This window comes from Sus scrofa, chromosome 3, assembly GCF_054392235.1.
Source record: "Sus scrofa isolate SSC_HxYL_T2T_F1_AM1 chromosome 3, Sscrofa_HxYL_maternal_Yorkshire_Landrace_v2.0, whole genome shotgun sequence".
In the NCBI taxonomy this organism is placed as follows: Eukaryota; Metazoa; Chordata; class Mammalia; order Artiodactyla; family Suidae; genus Sus; species Sus scrofa.
Window position 1 is genome coordinate 115,455,899 of NC_139385.1, and position 18,253 is coordinate 115,474,151.

The window sequence follows — 18,253 nt, forward strand, 5'->3', positions numbered from 1 at the left end:
AATTATTCTAGGTAGCACTGCCAATACTATGTTAAATAAAAGTAGCCAGAGTAAGCATCCCTGTCTTGTTCCTGATCTTAGAGGAAAAGGTTTCAGTTTTTCACCATTAAGAGGGTGTTAGCTGTGGGTTTGTCACAAATGGCCTTTATTATGTTGAGGTACATTCCCTTCATACCAGTTTTGTTGAGAGTTTTTATCACAAATGGATGTTGTATTTTGTCAAATTATTCCTCTACATCTATTAGATGTTCATATAATTATTTATTGAGATGATTATATCTTTTAGTTAATGTGAGGTATCACATCGATAGTAGATTTTCAACCAGCCTTGCATCCCTGGAATAAATCTGAATTGATAATAGTGTATGATCCTTTTTAATGTATTATTGAATTTGATTTTCTAATATTTCATTGAGGATTTTTATATCTATGTTCATCAGGGATATTGACCTGTGATTTTTTTTTTTTTTTTAATGTGGCATCTTTGTCTGGCTTTGGGATTAGGGTAATGCTAGCCTCATAAAATCAGTTTGGAAGAGTTTCCTCCACTTAGTTTTTTGGAAGGATTTGAGAAGGATTGGTATTAATTGTTCTTTGAATGTTTAGTAGAATTCACCAGTGAAGCTGTCTGGTCCTGGACTATTGTTTATTGGGAGGTTTTTGATTACTGATTCAATCTCCTTATTAGTAATTTGTTGGTTCAGCTTTTCTATTTCTTTTTTTTTTTTTTGTCTTTTTGCTATTTCTTTGGGCCGCTCCCGCGGCATATGGAGGTTCCCAGGCTAGGGGTCTAATCGGAGCTGTAGCCACTGGCCTACGCCAGAGCCACAGCAACGCAGTATCCGAGCCGCGTCTGCAACCTACACCACAGCTCACGGCAACACCGGATCGTTAACCCACTGAGCAAGGGCAGGGACCGAACCCGCAACCTCATGGTTCCTAGTCGGATTCGTTAACCACTGCGCCACGACGGGAACTCCAGCTTTTCTATTTCTTTCTAATTCAGTGTGGATACGTTATATGTATGTTTCTAGGAATTTATCCAGTTCTTCTAATTTGTCCAATTTGTTGACATATAATTGTTTGTAGTTGTCCCTTACGATCTTTTGTATTTCTGTGGTATCATTTCTGATTTTATTTACGTGAGTGGAGGAATCTTTTTTTTTTTCTTCTTCTTCTTTTCTTTTTTAGGGCTGCATCTGCAGCATATGTAAGTTCCCAGGCTAGGGGTCGAATTGGAGCTGCACCTGCTGACCTACACCACAACCACAGCAACATGGGATCTGAGCCATGTTTGTGACCTACACCACAGCTTGTGGCAATGCTGGATCCTTAACCCACTGAGCAAGGCCGGGGATCGAACCTACATCCTCATGGATATTACTTGGCTTCTTCAGCTGCAGAGCCAAACAGGAACTCCAGAGGCTTTTTTTTTTTTTTTTTTTTTTGAAAATTGTAATGGTTTTATTGTATTATGTACTGAATAATCTGAACAAAGAAATATCTGGGCAGGGAGGCAGCTGCTTTCTCCTTCACTTCTTTGGGTTAATAGAGCAACTTGTCATTAGATTGAAAAAAAAAGAAGAAGAAGAAGAAGATAACTTTTGCATTACTTAAGTCTAAGGCATGCTCTGGTACAACACAGACTTCTCCTGTCAGATGCAACTAGCCTAGTGTCCAAACATCATGCACAATACTCGGTAGCAAGCAGTGCACTACCCCCACTCCCACCATGGCCCTGTTGTTTGTGTATGATATTTGGAGCATCTGGAGGAGTGTGAATAATGTGAGGACGAAGAAGGGGGAGGAAACAGCATGAGTGCCTGGCTGGGAGGTGGTCAGCAGAAGTTGTATATGGCAAGCCGGAACATGTCTTTGGTGTAGACCCAAGCATAGGGCTGCCCCTGCCGCATAGAGATTCCCAGGCTAGGGGTCAAATTGGAGCTGTAGCTGCCAGCCTACTCCAGAGCCACAGCAACTCGGGCTCTGAGCCGCATCTCCGACCCACACCACAGCTCATGGCAATGCTGAATCCTTAACCCACTGAGCGAGGCCAGGTATTGAACCCACGTCCTCATGGATGCTAGTCAGGTTCGTTAACTGCTTAGCCACAACAGGAACTCCAGACCCAAGCATTGTTAATGTTCTTTATTTTATATTTTTTAACATATTTATTTATTTATTGTCTTTTTAGGGCTGCACCCGCGGCATATGGAAGTTCACAGGCTAGGGGTCAAATTGGAACTTCGGCTGGCAGCCTATGCCACAGCCATAGCAACATAGGATCTGATCAGAGTCTGCAATGTATGCCACAGCTCAGGGCAATGCCAGATCCCTAACCCACTGAGTGAGGCCAGGGATGGATTCTGTGTGTCCTGAAGGGTACTAGTCAGATTTGTTTCCCCTGAACCACCATGGGAACTCCTGATGTTTTTTAATAGGAATATCTGGTGGAACCCCATGATGGGGTTCATCACCCTTGAGGCTGCCCAGAACCATACTGATGATGCAGCTATCTGGTATGGGTTGACAGTCCTGCGCCATGATCCTATGCTAGATTTTCTGGAATGGAAGGCTGGACAATTTCTCCACAGTGGCAGCTTTCCCCTGGAATTGCTGTCCTTCCCATGAAAGGCATGATGTGTTAATAGAAATTATACCCAATTAGGTTCTGTCATTATCAAATACCTGGTAATAATGCTGAATGAAGCTGCATCCAATCTGCTCCCACCAGATAGCTAGTCAGATTCTTAACCTGCTGAACCTCTGGTCTGCGCCAGAGGAATTTTTTCTTTTTCTTTCTTTTTTTTTTTTTTTTTGTCTTTTTGCTATTTCTTGGGCCGCTCCCGCGGCATATGGAGATTCCCAGGCTAGGGGTCGAATTGGAGCTGTAGCCACCAGCCTACGCCACAGCCACAGCAACTCGGGATCCGAGCCGCGTCTGCAACCTACACCACAGCTCACGGCAATGCCGGATCGTTAACCCACTGAGCAAGGGCAGGGACCGAACCCGAAAGCTCATGGTTCCTAGTCGGATTCGTTAACCACTGCGCCACGACGGGAACTCCAGGAATTTTTTCTTAATGATTCTCTCCGAAAGAGTTATAGGTTCTACCGCTAAATTTAATCATTTATAGTAAGTTATAAACTTATCTAAAGGAATTATCTGATACATCTTTCTCTTCTTTTCCTTTCTTTTTTTTCTTTTTTTTTTTTTTAGGCCACACTTGGGACATGTGAAAGTTCCTAGGCCATGGATCCATCCTGTGCCATAGCAGCAACCCAACCTGCTGCAATGACAATGCAGGATCCTTAAACCAGTGCACCACAAGGGAACTTCAAGACATGTTTTCTATTAGAGGGGGAAAAAAAAACTTTTAACATTCAAAAACAAAAAATTGCAATCTTGTAAGATTACTTAAATCCCTCAGATGAAAAAATACGCCATTGTTGCATTACTGTCCCCTCAATACTCTGATAGATTTGATAAGTAAGGGAGGAGATAATCTGTTAATGGAAAGATTGATGAACTAACAATCAGTAATTCTCATTTCTAGTTTTGCCTGCGCCACTCACTCAAAGTCTTATTGTGAAAAAGTTAAACTTCTTTAGAATCCCAAACCGTAAAATGAGAGGACTGGGCAGTATCTCAAAGGATACTTACAGCCAAAATAATTTATGACACAGGGAGTTGGCCAGGCCTGGATCAAACTTTTATTACAATAAAGAATGAATTCATAAAGCAGAAACATTCAATAACTGGGAGAAGAGAGCTAGCCATCTTTATTTGCAACCAGAGCAGATACAATGTGTTTCCTGTCCTTTCCACAAGTAGCAGTGGGAAGAGGGGGAGGGGGAATACAGGGACAGGATGTCCTTCCCTGACATGTCACTCACTAGCCTATATTTTTATATTTTTTTCCATGGCCATTAGGTTTGATATCCCAGAAGCCCATCCCACAAAAGAACTACAAATAACTTTTTGTAGGGACAAAATAAGTGCTTAATTTCATTTTCACTTGTTAAATTTTTTCAGGTCCCTTCCTTTCATTATCATTGTAGTGTGAATTAATAAGTGACATAATTTCAAGAACTTGGGAGAAGGATAACATTTAGAGAGAAACACTTGAAAGGACTTTGATGGGCCTTTGGTAGATTAATACTATTGCCAGATTGCAAGTGAAACGTGGAAGAAACTGGGAACCGGACAAGTGAAAAAGGAGAAGTGCCCGGATACCTAAGATAGCTCTAGGGAGTAGAAAGGGATTTTGTTCTTTTAAATAGTGTAACTTTAGGGCATTGCGAGAATTGATTGTATAGTTGCCAGTCTGCCTTTGAAGACAGGAACTGTGTCATTTATCTTTATATCCCCAATGAGATAACTTACAGTCAAATATTTGTTGAAATGTGTACCGACTGCTCAGGGATAAGGAAAAATGAGTTCGAAATAAAAGAGCCTTGGATATTTGTAACGTTTACAGGATTTACTGCAAGCTATAAAGGAGGTGAAGCAGAGCCCTGTTTTAGATGTGGTGTCACCAAACCAAAAATTGCAAGAAACAGAAAGCTGCTGTGTTGCGTTCAGGACAGAGAGATGATTAGTTCCTTCTAAATGAAAAGTGATCAGGCAACAGGTTTGACTGAACCTCTAGCGAGAAAAAAGGCAGGAACGACCGCGATAAGGAGATGGACTGAAGTGGAGTGTCTTGGGTCAGAGAATCACTCTAGACAGAGCAGAAGGGAGAGGTCCGAGCGTGCTGGCTAGAGAATCCCGGGCCATGGGGTCGGACCGGCGAAGCTTGCTTTGAGCTTGTTTCTTAACAGAACTACCAGGAAGCCGTAGGAGATGTGCAGCTTAGGCTGGCATTTTGGCGCGGTAACTTCCGTGTGTGTGTGTGTGTGTGTGTGTGTGTGTGTGTGTCTGCAACAGTGAGCGCCTTGTGTGTGTGTGTGTGTGTGCGCGCCACAGTGAGCGCCGCCCAAGAACTTCCGCGTGCTAGGGAGGCTGGAGGACCGCCAGCCAGCCCCTGCTTAACCAAGAGGAAACCCGCGCTCCCCGCCGGGGGCCGCCCCTTCTCCGCCAAGGGCTGGGGCGGGCCCGGGGGCGGGGCCACGGTGGAGCCGCAGCCGGTCGCAACCCCTCAGGCAGCCCGGGCGGTGCTCGCCGGCACCACGCCCCGCGACTACATTTCCCAGCAAGCCCCGCGCCGCCCGCGCACCGCAGTTGACCCATTTCCCGGCCCGTCCCGAGCTCGGCCGGCCCCCGCGCCCAGGCGGCTGCTCCCTGCTGACTGGGGTGTGGGCGGGGAGCGGCGGAGGGAGGAGGAGACGCTGCTGGCCGCCGCCGTTGCCTCAGCTGCTGGGCGCCTGGGCAGCTCCCCGGGTTCCTGCGGCCGCCATGGACGAGCAGGCGGGTCCCGGCGTCTTCTTCAGCAACAACCACCCGGGCGCCAGCGGTGCCAAGGGTCTCGGGCCTCTGGCGGAGGCTGCCGCGGCCGGCGACGGGGCGGCTGCGGCGGGGGCGGCGCGAGCCCAGTACAGCCTCCCGGGAATCCTGCACTTCCTTCAGCACGAGTGGGCCCGCTTCGAAGTGGAGAGAGCCCAGTGGGAAGTAGAGCGGGCGGAGCTGCAGGTAAAGACCCTCCCGGCCTGGCCGTCTTCATCCCGCCTCTCCGCTCTCTTCCGCCCCGCCCCGGACCCTTCCCCCTCCCCCGCTCCGCTCGCTCGTCCCCTCCCCCTTTGCTCCAGCCCATCCCACCCAGAACCTCATCCCCTTCCTCCCTTCACCTTTGCCTTTAGGTGACCCCACTTCCTCGACCCGGGTTCCCACTCCCAGCTCCCCCCCCCCATGCGTTGTTTACCCTCCCCGCACCTTTTCGTCTGCTCCTTCCCACTCTTAACTCTCAGGCTTGTTTGAACTCTCTCGCCATTCCACATTTTAGGTCTTCCCTTTCAGTTTACTAATTGGGCTGACAGTAGTTTTGAGAGATGAGCAAATCATCCCCTATCCTAGTGAGTGGCCCTCCTAGGTCTAGAGAAGATGCCTGGAAAAGGTATTGACAGTTGGCGCCTCTCTGTGAGGAAGGCGATCAGAGAAGACAACAGAAGTTGTATCCGTGAGGCCTTGACTTTAAGGCAAGAAGCTGCCGTTGGGTCAAAGTGTTACTAGGAATATCTGCTCCCTTTTTATATATGTAAATGTTTCTTCTTTTACTTCTTCCTCATCCCATCCCGCGTTTCTTTTAGATATTTCAGACTCGTGGATTTTGAATGAAGAATCTAGATAGATAATCACAGTCGGATAATGGTTCAGAGATGGTTTCTTGTTCTCAGAATCTAAAACTTCCCAAGGGTTAATTTTATGTTCAGGGTTTTGTGAGACTGACTTGTACTTTAAAAGGAACTAAAAGGAGCTTCAAAGTTGGTTACATTTCCTTGCATAATCTGCAAGATAAAGTATATCCAGGGAGGAGCTATTGTGGGATCTTGGAAGAATGAAAGTGAGGCTGATACTTTGCAGGCCATTCTGAACTGGTAAGTAGGTTTCAGTGGCTGTTTTTAAAACTTCCAAGGCATACACTAATTTCACAAAGAATTTAAAGAACTACGAGTGGCTCTGCTTTTCTGTCTTTCTGGCTAATCCTGTATGCTTGTGAAATCTGAGTATAGTTTTGGTTGGTGAAACACTTGAAGTTAAAGTGCTACCCACTGTGTCACTTTTTTTGGTACCATGTATTTTCTTTGGCACTTAAGAGGAAAGAAGAAACAATCATGTTAAATAGAATCATGTGCTGTAACAGGCTGCTTTGGTGTAGTGCAAGTGGTTGTGGAAAGAGCAAGCAGAAGGGGTTACAGTATAAGCTGTGCTTGCTGCCTGCTCTTTGACCTTGAGGAAATCCTTTAACTTTTCTGAACTTCAGTTTCATCATTTATTTATTCAGCGTATTTATTGAATGCGTATTTATTGAGTAACTGTAGTTACTCCTCAGTTTTGCCCTCTCTACCTTACCCCCTCCCTGCCCCAATATATACACACACACTACTTACTGGGTTATTTATGGCAAATGTTAAACTTCAAGTAGGTTTCCCATTGGTGCTTATACTAAGGGCACTACATTTTTACAGTATCTTGGTTTGTGCTCCAGTTCAATTAAGCATCCATGGAGAAACTTAGAAAATGTGCCATAGTTTTTTGTTTTTTGGTTTTTTTTTTTTGGTCTTTTGTCTTTTGAGGGCCACACCTGCGGCATATGGAGGTTCCCAGGCTAGGGGTCTAATTAGAGCCGTAACTTTTGGCCCATGCCAGAGCCACAGCCACACCAGATCCAAGCCATGTCTATGACCTATACCACAGGTCATGGCAACACCGGATCCTTAACCCACTGAGCGAGGCCAGGGATCGAACTCACAACCTCGTGGTTCCTAGTCGGATTCGTTTCCGATGCGCCATGACAGGAATTCCTGCATAGTTTTTAAACAGAGCAAATAGGCATTTTGGGAGGAGGGAGTTTCCAGGAATCTGTGGTTTTTGACCTCCTTATTAGTATAATTGAATATATATTTTAAAAATAATTTCTTTATATCAACATCATTAAATTCGACCATATCCCTTCTTTTTTCCATCAGAATCTTTCTAGTAGGAAATAAGAATTGAATGAATGGTAATGAAATTTGGAACAGTTGGTATCATCTTTTTAATTTTTAAATCTCTTCTTAAGTCAATACCAGAGTCAACAAAAATACTTTTAAGATTAGGTCTGATTTTTCTCTTCAGGAACCTGTCAGTCCTGCTCTTTCAAGTTGCCTGGGCAGAGTTGTGAAAGGCAACCCAAGCTCTCATCTCCCTGGCTTGCTTACACCATATCCTCCGTCCTTCAGATCTTGGGAGTAAGGAACTGGCCACATTATGCCAAAAACTTATTCGTCATTTCTTGCCCCCTTGTCCATCTTTGTTAACATAAAACTCTCTTTTTATTTTTGGCAATCTCTCTCCCACCTTCCCAGCACCATTCAAATGAGAGTAGGTAATTTATGGGAAAAAAATGGTCAAGATTATTCCTGAGCTTTATATTTGTGAAAGAAATTGAAGATAGAATATAAATCATAATATTTTAAAGATTTTTTTAGTGTAGGAGACATTGTGCTAAATGCTCTCAAACATGCTGTCTAGTTGGAGTAATAGAACAAACAAATTGCATAGGAATCAATTTTTATCATTTTGGGGGCTTAAATTTTCTGTAAAGAGTGTAAGAAAGGAGAGCTAGTGGTGAATTGGGAGGGTAGAAGGGAAAAAGACCTTATGAAGCTGCAGTTCCCGTCGTGGCGCAGTGGTTATCGAATCCGACTAGGAACCATGAGATTGCGGGTTTGATTCCTGGCCTTGCTCAGTGGGTTAAGGATCCGGCGTTGCCGTGAGTTGTGTAGGTTGCAGACACGGCTCCGATCTGGTATTGTCAGATCTGGTATTGTTGTGGCTCTGGTGTAGGCCGGTGACTACAGCTCCGATTAGACCCCTAGTCTGGGAACAGCCATATGTCTTGGGTGCGGCCCTAGAAAAGACAAAAAAAAAAAAAAAAGACCTTATGAGGTAATGAGAACCTGAGGCTCAGTATTTGAAAATTACTGGCTAATGGGAAAGAAGCCTGTAAGGAAAAAAAAAAAAAAAAAAAGAAATTATTGTTCCTAGCTTTTGATGTTTGTTTGTGGTAAGGGGGGCTCTTTTGTCTACTTGGAAATGCTTAGTTGCATGAAAAAGGTGATATAATTATGAGGGCCTGTGGTATGGTGGCTGTGTACTGGAATGTTTACAAATCTGGGTTTTGGCATTATTGATTCATATTTTCCTTCAACAAAGTTTTCAAGTACCTACTTCATGCCAAGTTCTGTTCTAAGGCAGTGGAGAAGCAATAACGATTAAAACAGATTCTACCTGCATGATGCTTAAATCACTGGGGAAGACAGGCAGTAATAAATGAATACATTCATAAAATGTTTGGTGGTACTAAGTGCCATGATAAAGTAGGGGAAGGAGTTAATGGAGTGCTTGAGAAAGTGGAGTGGAGAAGGCAGGCTTTACCGATAAGGTGCCATTTGAGCAAAGACCTGGAAAGGTAAAATCTGAGGAAAGAGTGTTCTGGGCAGAGAGAACAGAGGAGGGGGAAGGGGAAATATGTTCAGAATGTTTGAGGAGTAATTGGGCAAGTGTGGCTGGAATAGAGGAGGAAAATGGAGAAAATGATATCAGAGATCCTGGGTCTTGTTCATTGATCCTTAGGACTTAATTTTTACCTCAGCAAGATGGGCAACTGTTGAACTGTTTAGAGCATAAGAGTGACATCATCTTTAAATGGAACTCTTTGTAAGGATCTAGAATACACTTGGAGGGGAGACAAAGGAAGATAAATCAGAGAGTCTGGGTAGGAAGATGTTTTAATAATCCAAGCCAGAGGGTAGTGACAAGAATATATGTGAATATATGTTCACATGTCATATATATTCAAAATATAATGGATTCTAAATACATTTTTGAAGGTAGAACTAGTGAGATGTGCTGAATGGTAGGACGTGAGAAAAAGGGGAATCAGAGTTCCCATTGTGGCTCAGCGGTAACGAACCTGATTAGTATCCATGAGGTTGTGGGTTCAGTCCCTGGCCCTGCTCAGTGGGTTAAGGATCTGGAGTTGCTATGAGCTGCAGTGTGGATTGCAGATGTGGCTCAGATCTGGTGTTGCTATGGCTGTGGCATAAGCTGGCAGCTACAGCTACGATTTGACCCCTAGCTTTGGAACTTCCATGTGCCACCCTGCAGCCCTTAGAAGACAAAACAATTTAAAAAATTTTAAAAAGTGGGGGAGAGTCAGGTATGACTCAATTTTTTTGACTGAGCCACTTCATAGGACTATTGAGAAGATTTACTGAGCATTTAAATGGACAAAGTAAGCACTTAAAATGACAGTTTATTTTTTGTTATTATTATAACCATCATTTACAATTATAGAGAAAGGCAACATGGCAGAGATCTGGATTTAAATCTTTGCTTTAAAACTTACTATTTTATATCATGTGAAAAATACATTTGCCATAATTCTGACCTTTTAGAACTTAAATATCTTCATGTGTAAGGTGAGGTTGATAAACTACCTTGTAAGAATTAAATGAGATATTTAAAAATATCTAGCAGAGGTCTGGTACATAACATAATCAATAAATAAATGGTAGCAAGTGCGTGATGTTAAATTTCTACTCTCGGGAGCTCCCTTTGTGGCTCAGCAGTTAACAACCTGACTAGGATCCGTGAGGTTGTGGGTTCAGTCCCTAGCCTTGCTCAGTGGGTTAAGAGTCCAGTGTTAGCGTGAGCTGTGGTGTAGGTTGCAGACACGGCTCAGATCCCAAGTCGCTGTGGCTGTGGCGTAGGCCAGCAGCTGTATGTCTGATTAGACCCCTAGCCTGGGAACTTCCATGTTGCCACGGGGTGCGGCCCTAAAAAGCAAAATAAATAAATAAAAATTCGTGCTTTTATTTATCTCCTTGTTCCCAGAGAAAAGCAGATCTTCAGTTGTAACTCTTCTAAGGCTTGAGCATTTAAAGTGCCATCCTGGGACGATGCAGTCTTATACTCTGGGTCCGATGGTGGTGCTTAGCGACGTTTATGGAGGAGTGAATTACTGTCTTCCGTGTCAGCCTCAAAATATTGACTGTATATTTCAAATGTACTTGCTTTTCTTAATAATTCACCATGTGTCAGTTGTTTAGAAATTTATATAAATTTTTGAATATGTTTCTCTTAATGTTGCATAACTTATTGGATAACAGATTGTATACATTTACCAACCACTTTGTAAAAACTAATTTTTATGTTTATTTGGCCCTTTAAACCATGTCCTTTAAATTTGGAACAGGTGAACCCCATTGTGGTATGGTATAATTTTGTAAACAAGTTTGTTTTTCATTCTTTCATATACATGATAATTTTATAACCATTAACTGTATTTTGGAAAAATTATAGAGGTTTTACACTTTTAAAACATACCCTATTTGTCACTTTAGTTCAGTGTTTTTCAGCTTTAGCTGTAATCTTAGAATAATCTGGGAAACTTTAAAAAATTTCTTGATCTGTACCCCAGACCATTTAAATCAGAATCTTAAGAGTTAGGGTCCCTGGTATTAGTATTCTTTTGCGTTTCTCAGTAGTCCTAATACACAGCAAGGATTGAGAACCACTGCATTAGTTGTCTTTTTCTGTTTTTACGCGCATAGTTTGGTGATTTCAACACTTGTGTTGGTGTTCCAGATATGAATGGCTTTTTATAGAATTTGGGATATAATTTCGGTTATGTTCCTATTATTCTTTCTTTCTTTTTTTTTTTTTTTTTTTTTTTTTGTCTTTTTGCTATTTCTTTGGGCCGCTCCCGCGGCATATGGAGGTTCCCAGGCTAGGGGTTGAATCGGAGCTGTAGCCACCGGCCCACGCCAGAGCCACAGCAACGCGGGATCTGACCCACGTCTGCAATTTACGCCACGGCTCACGGCAACGCCGGATTGTTAACCCACTGAGCAAGGGCAGGGACTGAACCCGCAACCTCATGGTTCCTAGTCGGATTCGTTAACCACTGCGCCATGACGGGAACTCCCCTATTATTCTTTCTGATGATAGCTAGCATCTTATTTTTAGGCAGTAGAATATCAAAATTTGAATGGCTTTTCTCTGACAGGTACAATGATAAAGTAATCTTGGAGCTGGAATGAACTTTGAAAGTAATCAGCTATAACCTTCCTTTACAGGTAAAATTAGGTCCAGAGAGAGGTTAAATGACGAAAAAGGAAATAGATTTTGTAGAAGCTCTATCATTTGAGTCTTCAGATACCTTTATAGTTTCGTTTGTTTGTTTGTTTTGGGCCACACCTGTGGCATATGGATTGAATATGAGCCACAGCTGTGACCTCCACTACAGCTATGGCAATGATTGATCCTTAACCCTTAACTGTGCCGGGATAAGGAACCCACACCTCCACAAAAATATTGCAGGATCCTTAACACTCTGCATGACAGCGTGTGCTCCAACTTTATTTTTTTTTTTTTATTTTTTTATTTTTTTGTCTTTTGTCTTTTTGTCTTTTGTTGTTGTTGTTGTTGCTATTTCTTGGGCCGCTCCCGCAGCATATGGAGGTTCCCAGGCTAGGGGTTGAATCGGAGCTGTAGCCACCGGCCTATGCCACAGCCACAGCAACGCGGGGATCTGAGCCGCGTCTGCAACCTACACCACGGCTCATGGCAACACCAGATCCTTAACCCATGATCAAGGCCAGGGATTGAATCTGCATCCTCATGGATGCTAGTCAGATTTGTTGCCGCTGAGCCATGATGAGAATGCCAACCTTTATGATTTTAAAAATCTTTTCAAATACATTACCTTGCTTGATCATTACACCCTTCTGAGATTGATAATCTCACTAATAGGACAGCGTTTGTTTTTTTGTTTCTTTGTTTTTTGACAACGTTTTTATTTTAAAACAACAGACAAGAAGATTTTACTGTGTTCTACTGTTTTCTAACTTACTGGCTGTATTTAAAATTTCGTCTTGACTTTGGTGTTCTGTAGTTTTTTAAATGACATATCAGGGTACAGATTATTTTATTTAGAACTTTGTTAGGCTTGAATTTGTAGATTAACATCTTTGAGATGTTTTGGAAACTTCTCAATCATTATATCTTTAGGTATTATTCTCTTTTCCTTTTGGATTACATGTATCTTAGGCCTTCTTTTATCTGTTCTGTATTTCCCATCTTTTTATCACTGCATACTTTATTATGGATAATCTGATCTCTCATCCAGTCCATTAATTTTCTCGTTCGCTGAGTTTAGTCTTTTTTTTTTTAATCTTTTCTAGGGCCACACCCACGGTATATGGAAGTTCCCAGCTAGGGGTCTAATTGGAGCTATAGCTGCTGGCCTGCACCACAGGAAGGCATCCCGGGATCCTAGCCCCATCCGTGACCTACACCACAGCTCATGGCAACGCCGGATCCTTAACCCACTGAGTGAGGCCAGGGATCGAACCCGCAACCTCATGGTTCCTAGTCATATTCGTTAACCTCTGAGCCACGATGGGAACTCCAAGTTTAGTCTTTTGAAGTCATTCAATTACTTTGTAATTTTGGTTATTGTTGAAGATCAGTTTTGGTTCCATTAAAATCTACTGAGTCTTTTCTTAATAGTTTCCTGTTCACTGCATATATTTTCAGGGTTCTCTTTTATTCTTTAAAACTAGTAAGTGTTGTTATTTCAAAGTTAGTATCTCTCTTCTTCCAAATAGGAGGTGTTGGATGTCCCTTCTGTAGTCTGTTGTTTTTGCTGGATCCTGCTCATGATGACTTGTTTTTTTGTATGCGTAGCTGTCTTTTATTTATTTATTTTTTTTGTTTTATGTTCTGCTCACTGTCCTTGAAAAAGTATGACTAACCAAATAAAGGTAGCTTCTTCAGAAAGTTTTTGCCTTTTCTTCTGGTGGGTTTCTGGAGGCATTACCTGGACTGGACCACTTTAAAGCAAATCTATTGCTTGAAGTTTTGGACCACCTAAATAGTTGATGCTGATTTTGTTTGTGAATACTTTTGAGGGCCTGTATTTGTACTTCTACTTCACCTTTGCCTTGAGTGTATAAGCCCTTTAGGATCACAGCTAAATGTGAGGTGTATCTCCTGTTGGACTCTGTAATCTCAATGGTTCTGGTTGTATTTTGTATTTTGCCTTTTGGGTCCTGCAAAGCTGTCCAAGGTAAAGCTTAAGTTTGTTCTGATTGGTCAGCACCCAAAGGGCAAAAGTGGCTTTTGTTCTTGTACTTCATTGGATCTCTGTTTTCCCTTCAGTTCTGGTTAAATAATTCCTTATTCTGTTATTAGCTTTGCTTTTTAAAAGATGATTGTAGGAGTATTTTATCCAGAATTTTTAGCTCTTTTCACTAGGGAAATTATTTCACAGCACCCTTACAGGAAACTAAATTCTCTTATATTACTTACAAAAACTGATGAATAAGAATGCTCCCCCCCCCCAAAAAAAAAAGAATGGCCCTTATAATTATCTGTGGATAAATATCACCAATAGCACTTATTTATCAAAAGATGTGTGTATTTAGCCCTAAATGTTATTTACTATCTACATCTACTTTTCTTTGTATTAGTGGAAGGATACCTACAATTTTTCTCCAAAATCTTGGCAATTTAAGCAGAATTTAAAACAAACCCTTTAATCAGTCTTTGAAAGGTGTCTGAAAGTCCAAATAATTGGGACTGGTTTCCCTTTGTCAGCCTACTGTGTATTTTTGATAGCACCTGTACTTTTTGACTTACGAAAATTATTAGTGATATCTAGGTGTTAATTCTGGGCCATTAGAAATATAATTGCCCTTGGGATTTTGGGAGTTTCTTGCTTTGGTCACTATTTTGACAAAACAAGTCTGTTGACTGTTTGGACCTTCAAGTCAGATAGTTCCATAACTTCTGATTTGTAATTTTTCTGGACCTTATTTTTATTTGTAAATTGATAATACACCCATCAAACAGAGTAGTTCTAAGGTTTTAAAAATATAAGATATGTAAAGTATATGACCCATAATAGGCATCCAGTAAGTGGTTTGCCCTTCTTGGTTGAAATTCCTCTAGACAGAATGCATTTGATTGTATTATTTATTTAGATCATGTTTTAGAAGCTAAGAACTAGTTTAAGTGATCCATTTGGCATAGTAGCTATTACATTCTCTTTACCCTGTTAGTAGTGATTTAAGGACAATAAACTAACAGTAATGGAAGTAGGGAGCAGGCCGGAGATGGTAGTAGTAGGTGGTAATAGCTTGTTGGCATTGCGGACTGGAGAATAATAGAGGAAAATTGTAGCTAGAGAGAGAAACTTGAAACGAGAAAGAGAAGTTGGAGAAAGGGGTAGAAGAAAAGGCTAGAGAAAGGAGCAGAGGGTTTCAGGGAGCAGAGGCAGACAGGAGGCAGAAACTGCACTGTGCTCGTTAACCTGTTCTTAATTCCTAATGGATGTATTATCTTTAGTCTTCATTTTAGCACTTACTATTGTAGTTTTAAGGCTGACTGGGGTAGACACTAAGAATATTTTACCTCCTGAGGGACCTTAGAACCTAAGTAGTCTCATTCTTTGTTTTATCTTTAGAACTAGTGAGAGGAAGTGAATTGTCTTAGATCACTCTGTCATTTGGTGTAGATTTAGTTTAGAACTCAGAAGATCGAGTCCTGTGGCCAGGCCATTGTTCTCCACACCACATTGTCTCCTTTTATTGACCCCTTGCCCTTAGTAACTGCTTCTTATCTGAAGTAGGCAAGTAAATTAAAATATTTACACAATTAGAGTTCCCTCATGGTGCAGCGGAAACAAATCTGACTAAACCATGAGGTTGCAGTTTCCATCCCTGGCCTCGCTCAGTGGATTAAGGATCCTGCGTCGTTGTGGCAGTGGTGTAGGCCAGCAGCTATGGCTCCTGTTGGACCCCTAGCCTGGGAACTTCCACATGCCTCGGCCCTAAAAAAGACAAAACAAAACTAAATTCACACTATTAAGTTTGTTTTGAATAGCTGTCACAATTTAAAGAAAATTCTTATCACTTATTTAAGGTTTTTCTTCAGGTGGAATAGTTTAGTGAAACAATTACATTGTAAGGGGCTCAGTAAAGTTTAACAGTTTGTGTTCTTAAAATGTGTTAACAATATCACTCTAGTTTCTTTTAATACTTTTATTTATTTTTGTGTAGTAAATACTCAAATAAAATGTTTATTCTTTTTTGAAAAAAATGTCTCTACATTTGTGTCTTTTTCAACTTGTTCTGAGAATAGCCAAATTAAGTTCTGTGTATATTTATTAATATAGTTTGTGTTTATTGATCATGTATGAAATTTTGTTTAGTACTTTAGTTATTAGGTTATTCTTGGCTCACCTGTTTTACATATGCTATATCTGAACAGAATAATATGCCAATCATGTATTTGCTCTTATCCAGTAAGGTATTTGAGGAAATAAAAAAATCACTTTCTTTGGCAGACTTTAATGTCATTTAACCTTTATTATAAAAATACCCTATCTGAACAAGATGATGGAATATTAGAAAATACTGATATGTAGGAGGAAAAATTTATCATAGAGTTGGCTAGATGCAGCATGGCACAAAGAAAAATGGGTAGGTATTTTGCTTTAGAGATAAGATACCGAGAAAAATAAGGGATTAGAAGCCCTGGAATCCAGATGAGCTTTGGGAAATATTGAATAAGGTGGGGTGGAATAGGTGTTTTGGGTGTGGTGAATAGGTTCTTGGCATAACTGCACTATTAGAGCGCCAAGGAAAGGGCCAGGGGGAGGGTTTCATTACCGTACACACAGGTTTTATTAGCATTCGTTTACATGTGACAGAAGTTGGATCCAATACCAGCATGTCTAGTTAGGAGAAATAAACACAATGTCAGATTCCACGGGGGTGATACCATTTTCACCTGATGGAAAATTACAGCTCAGTCTGGGACTTGTTCTTAACCTTTTTGTTTATACTTCTTAAATGAGAAGGTTAAGCCGTGAGCAAAGGAGCCTAAATTATAGGCACAACTAAAACCTGCTCCTGCGGAATGTGGATTCGAATCTAGCTAAAAGGAGGAAACAAGGAGGGGCCTAAGGATCTGGGTCAGCACACTTAATGAACTTGAAAAAGTAGTCAGTCAGGGAAGATGGTGCTGTGGTCCCAGGAACAGATTCCAGTACTTTGTTACTTCCTCTCTTTATCCTCCAAAAATAAGAATGGTTTCATTTATGGAGCACTTGCCATGTGCCAGATACAGGGCTAAGTACTTTAATCTTTGCAAAACTATATGTGGTAGGATTAATAATCATTCCCTAAGTCATAGATGAGAAGAGAGGTTAAATAATTTGCCATGAGAAAAGTTTGAGTGACAGACCTGGGCATAGCAAGTAGAAGGAAATATTTTGACATTTTTCTTGTTCTCTCTTGCTTCTGAGTCAACATACAGGTCTGGGGTGTTTTCCTCTTCCTTGTCTGTCTGGTGGATTTCTAATCATCTTCCAACATTAAGTTGACTTTCTTTGGGAAACCTCTATGACCCTGGACACAGAGAAGCTTAATGCTCTGCTAATAACTTGTGTGCATAAGACAGAAGCTTTGTTATCCAGTACCATCCAGTCTGGTGGTTGGGCAGTAAATTAGAAAAAATGATTAAAATGGTACTTGAAGTGAAATTTAAGTTAAAAGTGTATAAGCACATACTCATTTGCCAGTGTAAGACCAATTCTACTGACTTTTTTTTTTTTTTTGGTCTCTTTTTTAGGGCCACACCCGCTGCATATGGAGGTTCCCAGGCTAGGGGTCGAATCAGAGCTGTAGCTGCTGGCCTGTGCCACAGCCACAGCAATTTGGGATCATAGCCGCATCTGTGACCTACACCACAGCTCACGGCAATGCCAGATCCTTAACCCACCGAGCGAGGCCAGGGGTCGAATGTGCGTCCTCATGGTGCTAGTTCGGTTCCTTAACTGCTGAGCCACGATGGGAACTCCAAGCCTCTGACTCTTCACTGTTTTGTAGAATGTTGACTGGAGTTCTGTATTGTCATTCTTTTTTTTTTTTTTTTTGGTCTGTTTTTTGCCATTTCTTGGGCCGCTCCCACGGCATATGGAGGTTCCCAGGCTAGGGGTCTAATTGGAGCTGTAGCTGCCAGCCTACGCCAGAGCCACAGCAACATGGGATCCGAGCCGCGTCTGCGACCTACACCACAGCTCATGGCAACGCCGGATAGTTAACCCACTGAGCAAGGGCAGGGATCGAACCCGAAACCTCATGGTTCCTAGTCAGATTCGTTAACGACGACTGCGCCACGATGGGGACTTCTGTCATTCTTAAATAAGCTGTAATTATAGTGCATTGTTTATGATTTCTGGTTTTGGTTTTCCTTGAGTAAAGCACATTGAATACAAAATCATAGATATATAATAGCTTCTCCCCAGTCTTTTACAGTTGTTGCACCCACGTCTAATTTGATAGTAATTTTTAATAGGTCTCCTTTACTTTGTTGTTTTCCGAAAGCATAAAACTTCATCTTTCTCTTTATATCTATAGTTTGTTGGTTTATGTAATATTTAATTTATTTAATCAAAATAACAAGTGCAGCTGACATAAACAGATTTGGGAGGAAATCCAGTTCACACCTAGTGAACTGACATGTATGAGTAAAATATAA

At 41.6% G+C, this 18,253-nt stretch overlaps 1 protein-coding gene and 1 pseudogene across 3 annotated transcripts in view; one reads left to right on the top strand and one right to left on the bottom strand.

Moving 5' to 3' along the window:
* Window positions 1-1,838: 1,838 nt before the first annotated feature.
* On the bottom strand, window positions 1,839-4,780 carry LOC146404879 (nuclear transport factor 2-like; annotated as a pseudogene).
* Window positions 4,781-5,304: 524 nt separating this feature from the next.
* The window catches only part of STRN (striatin), a 105,649-nt gene continuing 92,700 nt past the window's right edge, over window positions 5,305-18,253 (top strand). For all 3 annotated transcript variants that reach the window (XR_014842247.1, XM_003125240.7, XM_013996218.3), the window contains exon 1: window positions 5,305-5,632. Coding sequence is in view for 2 of the 3 variants with exons in the window: in XM_003125240.7 (XP_003125288.1) it covers window positions 5,399-5,632 (234 nt within the window). In the remaining variant the exon portion in view is untranslated. The remainder of the gene's footprint in view (window positions 5,633-18,253) is intronic.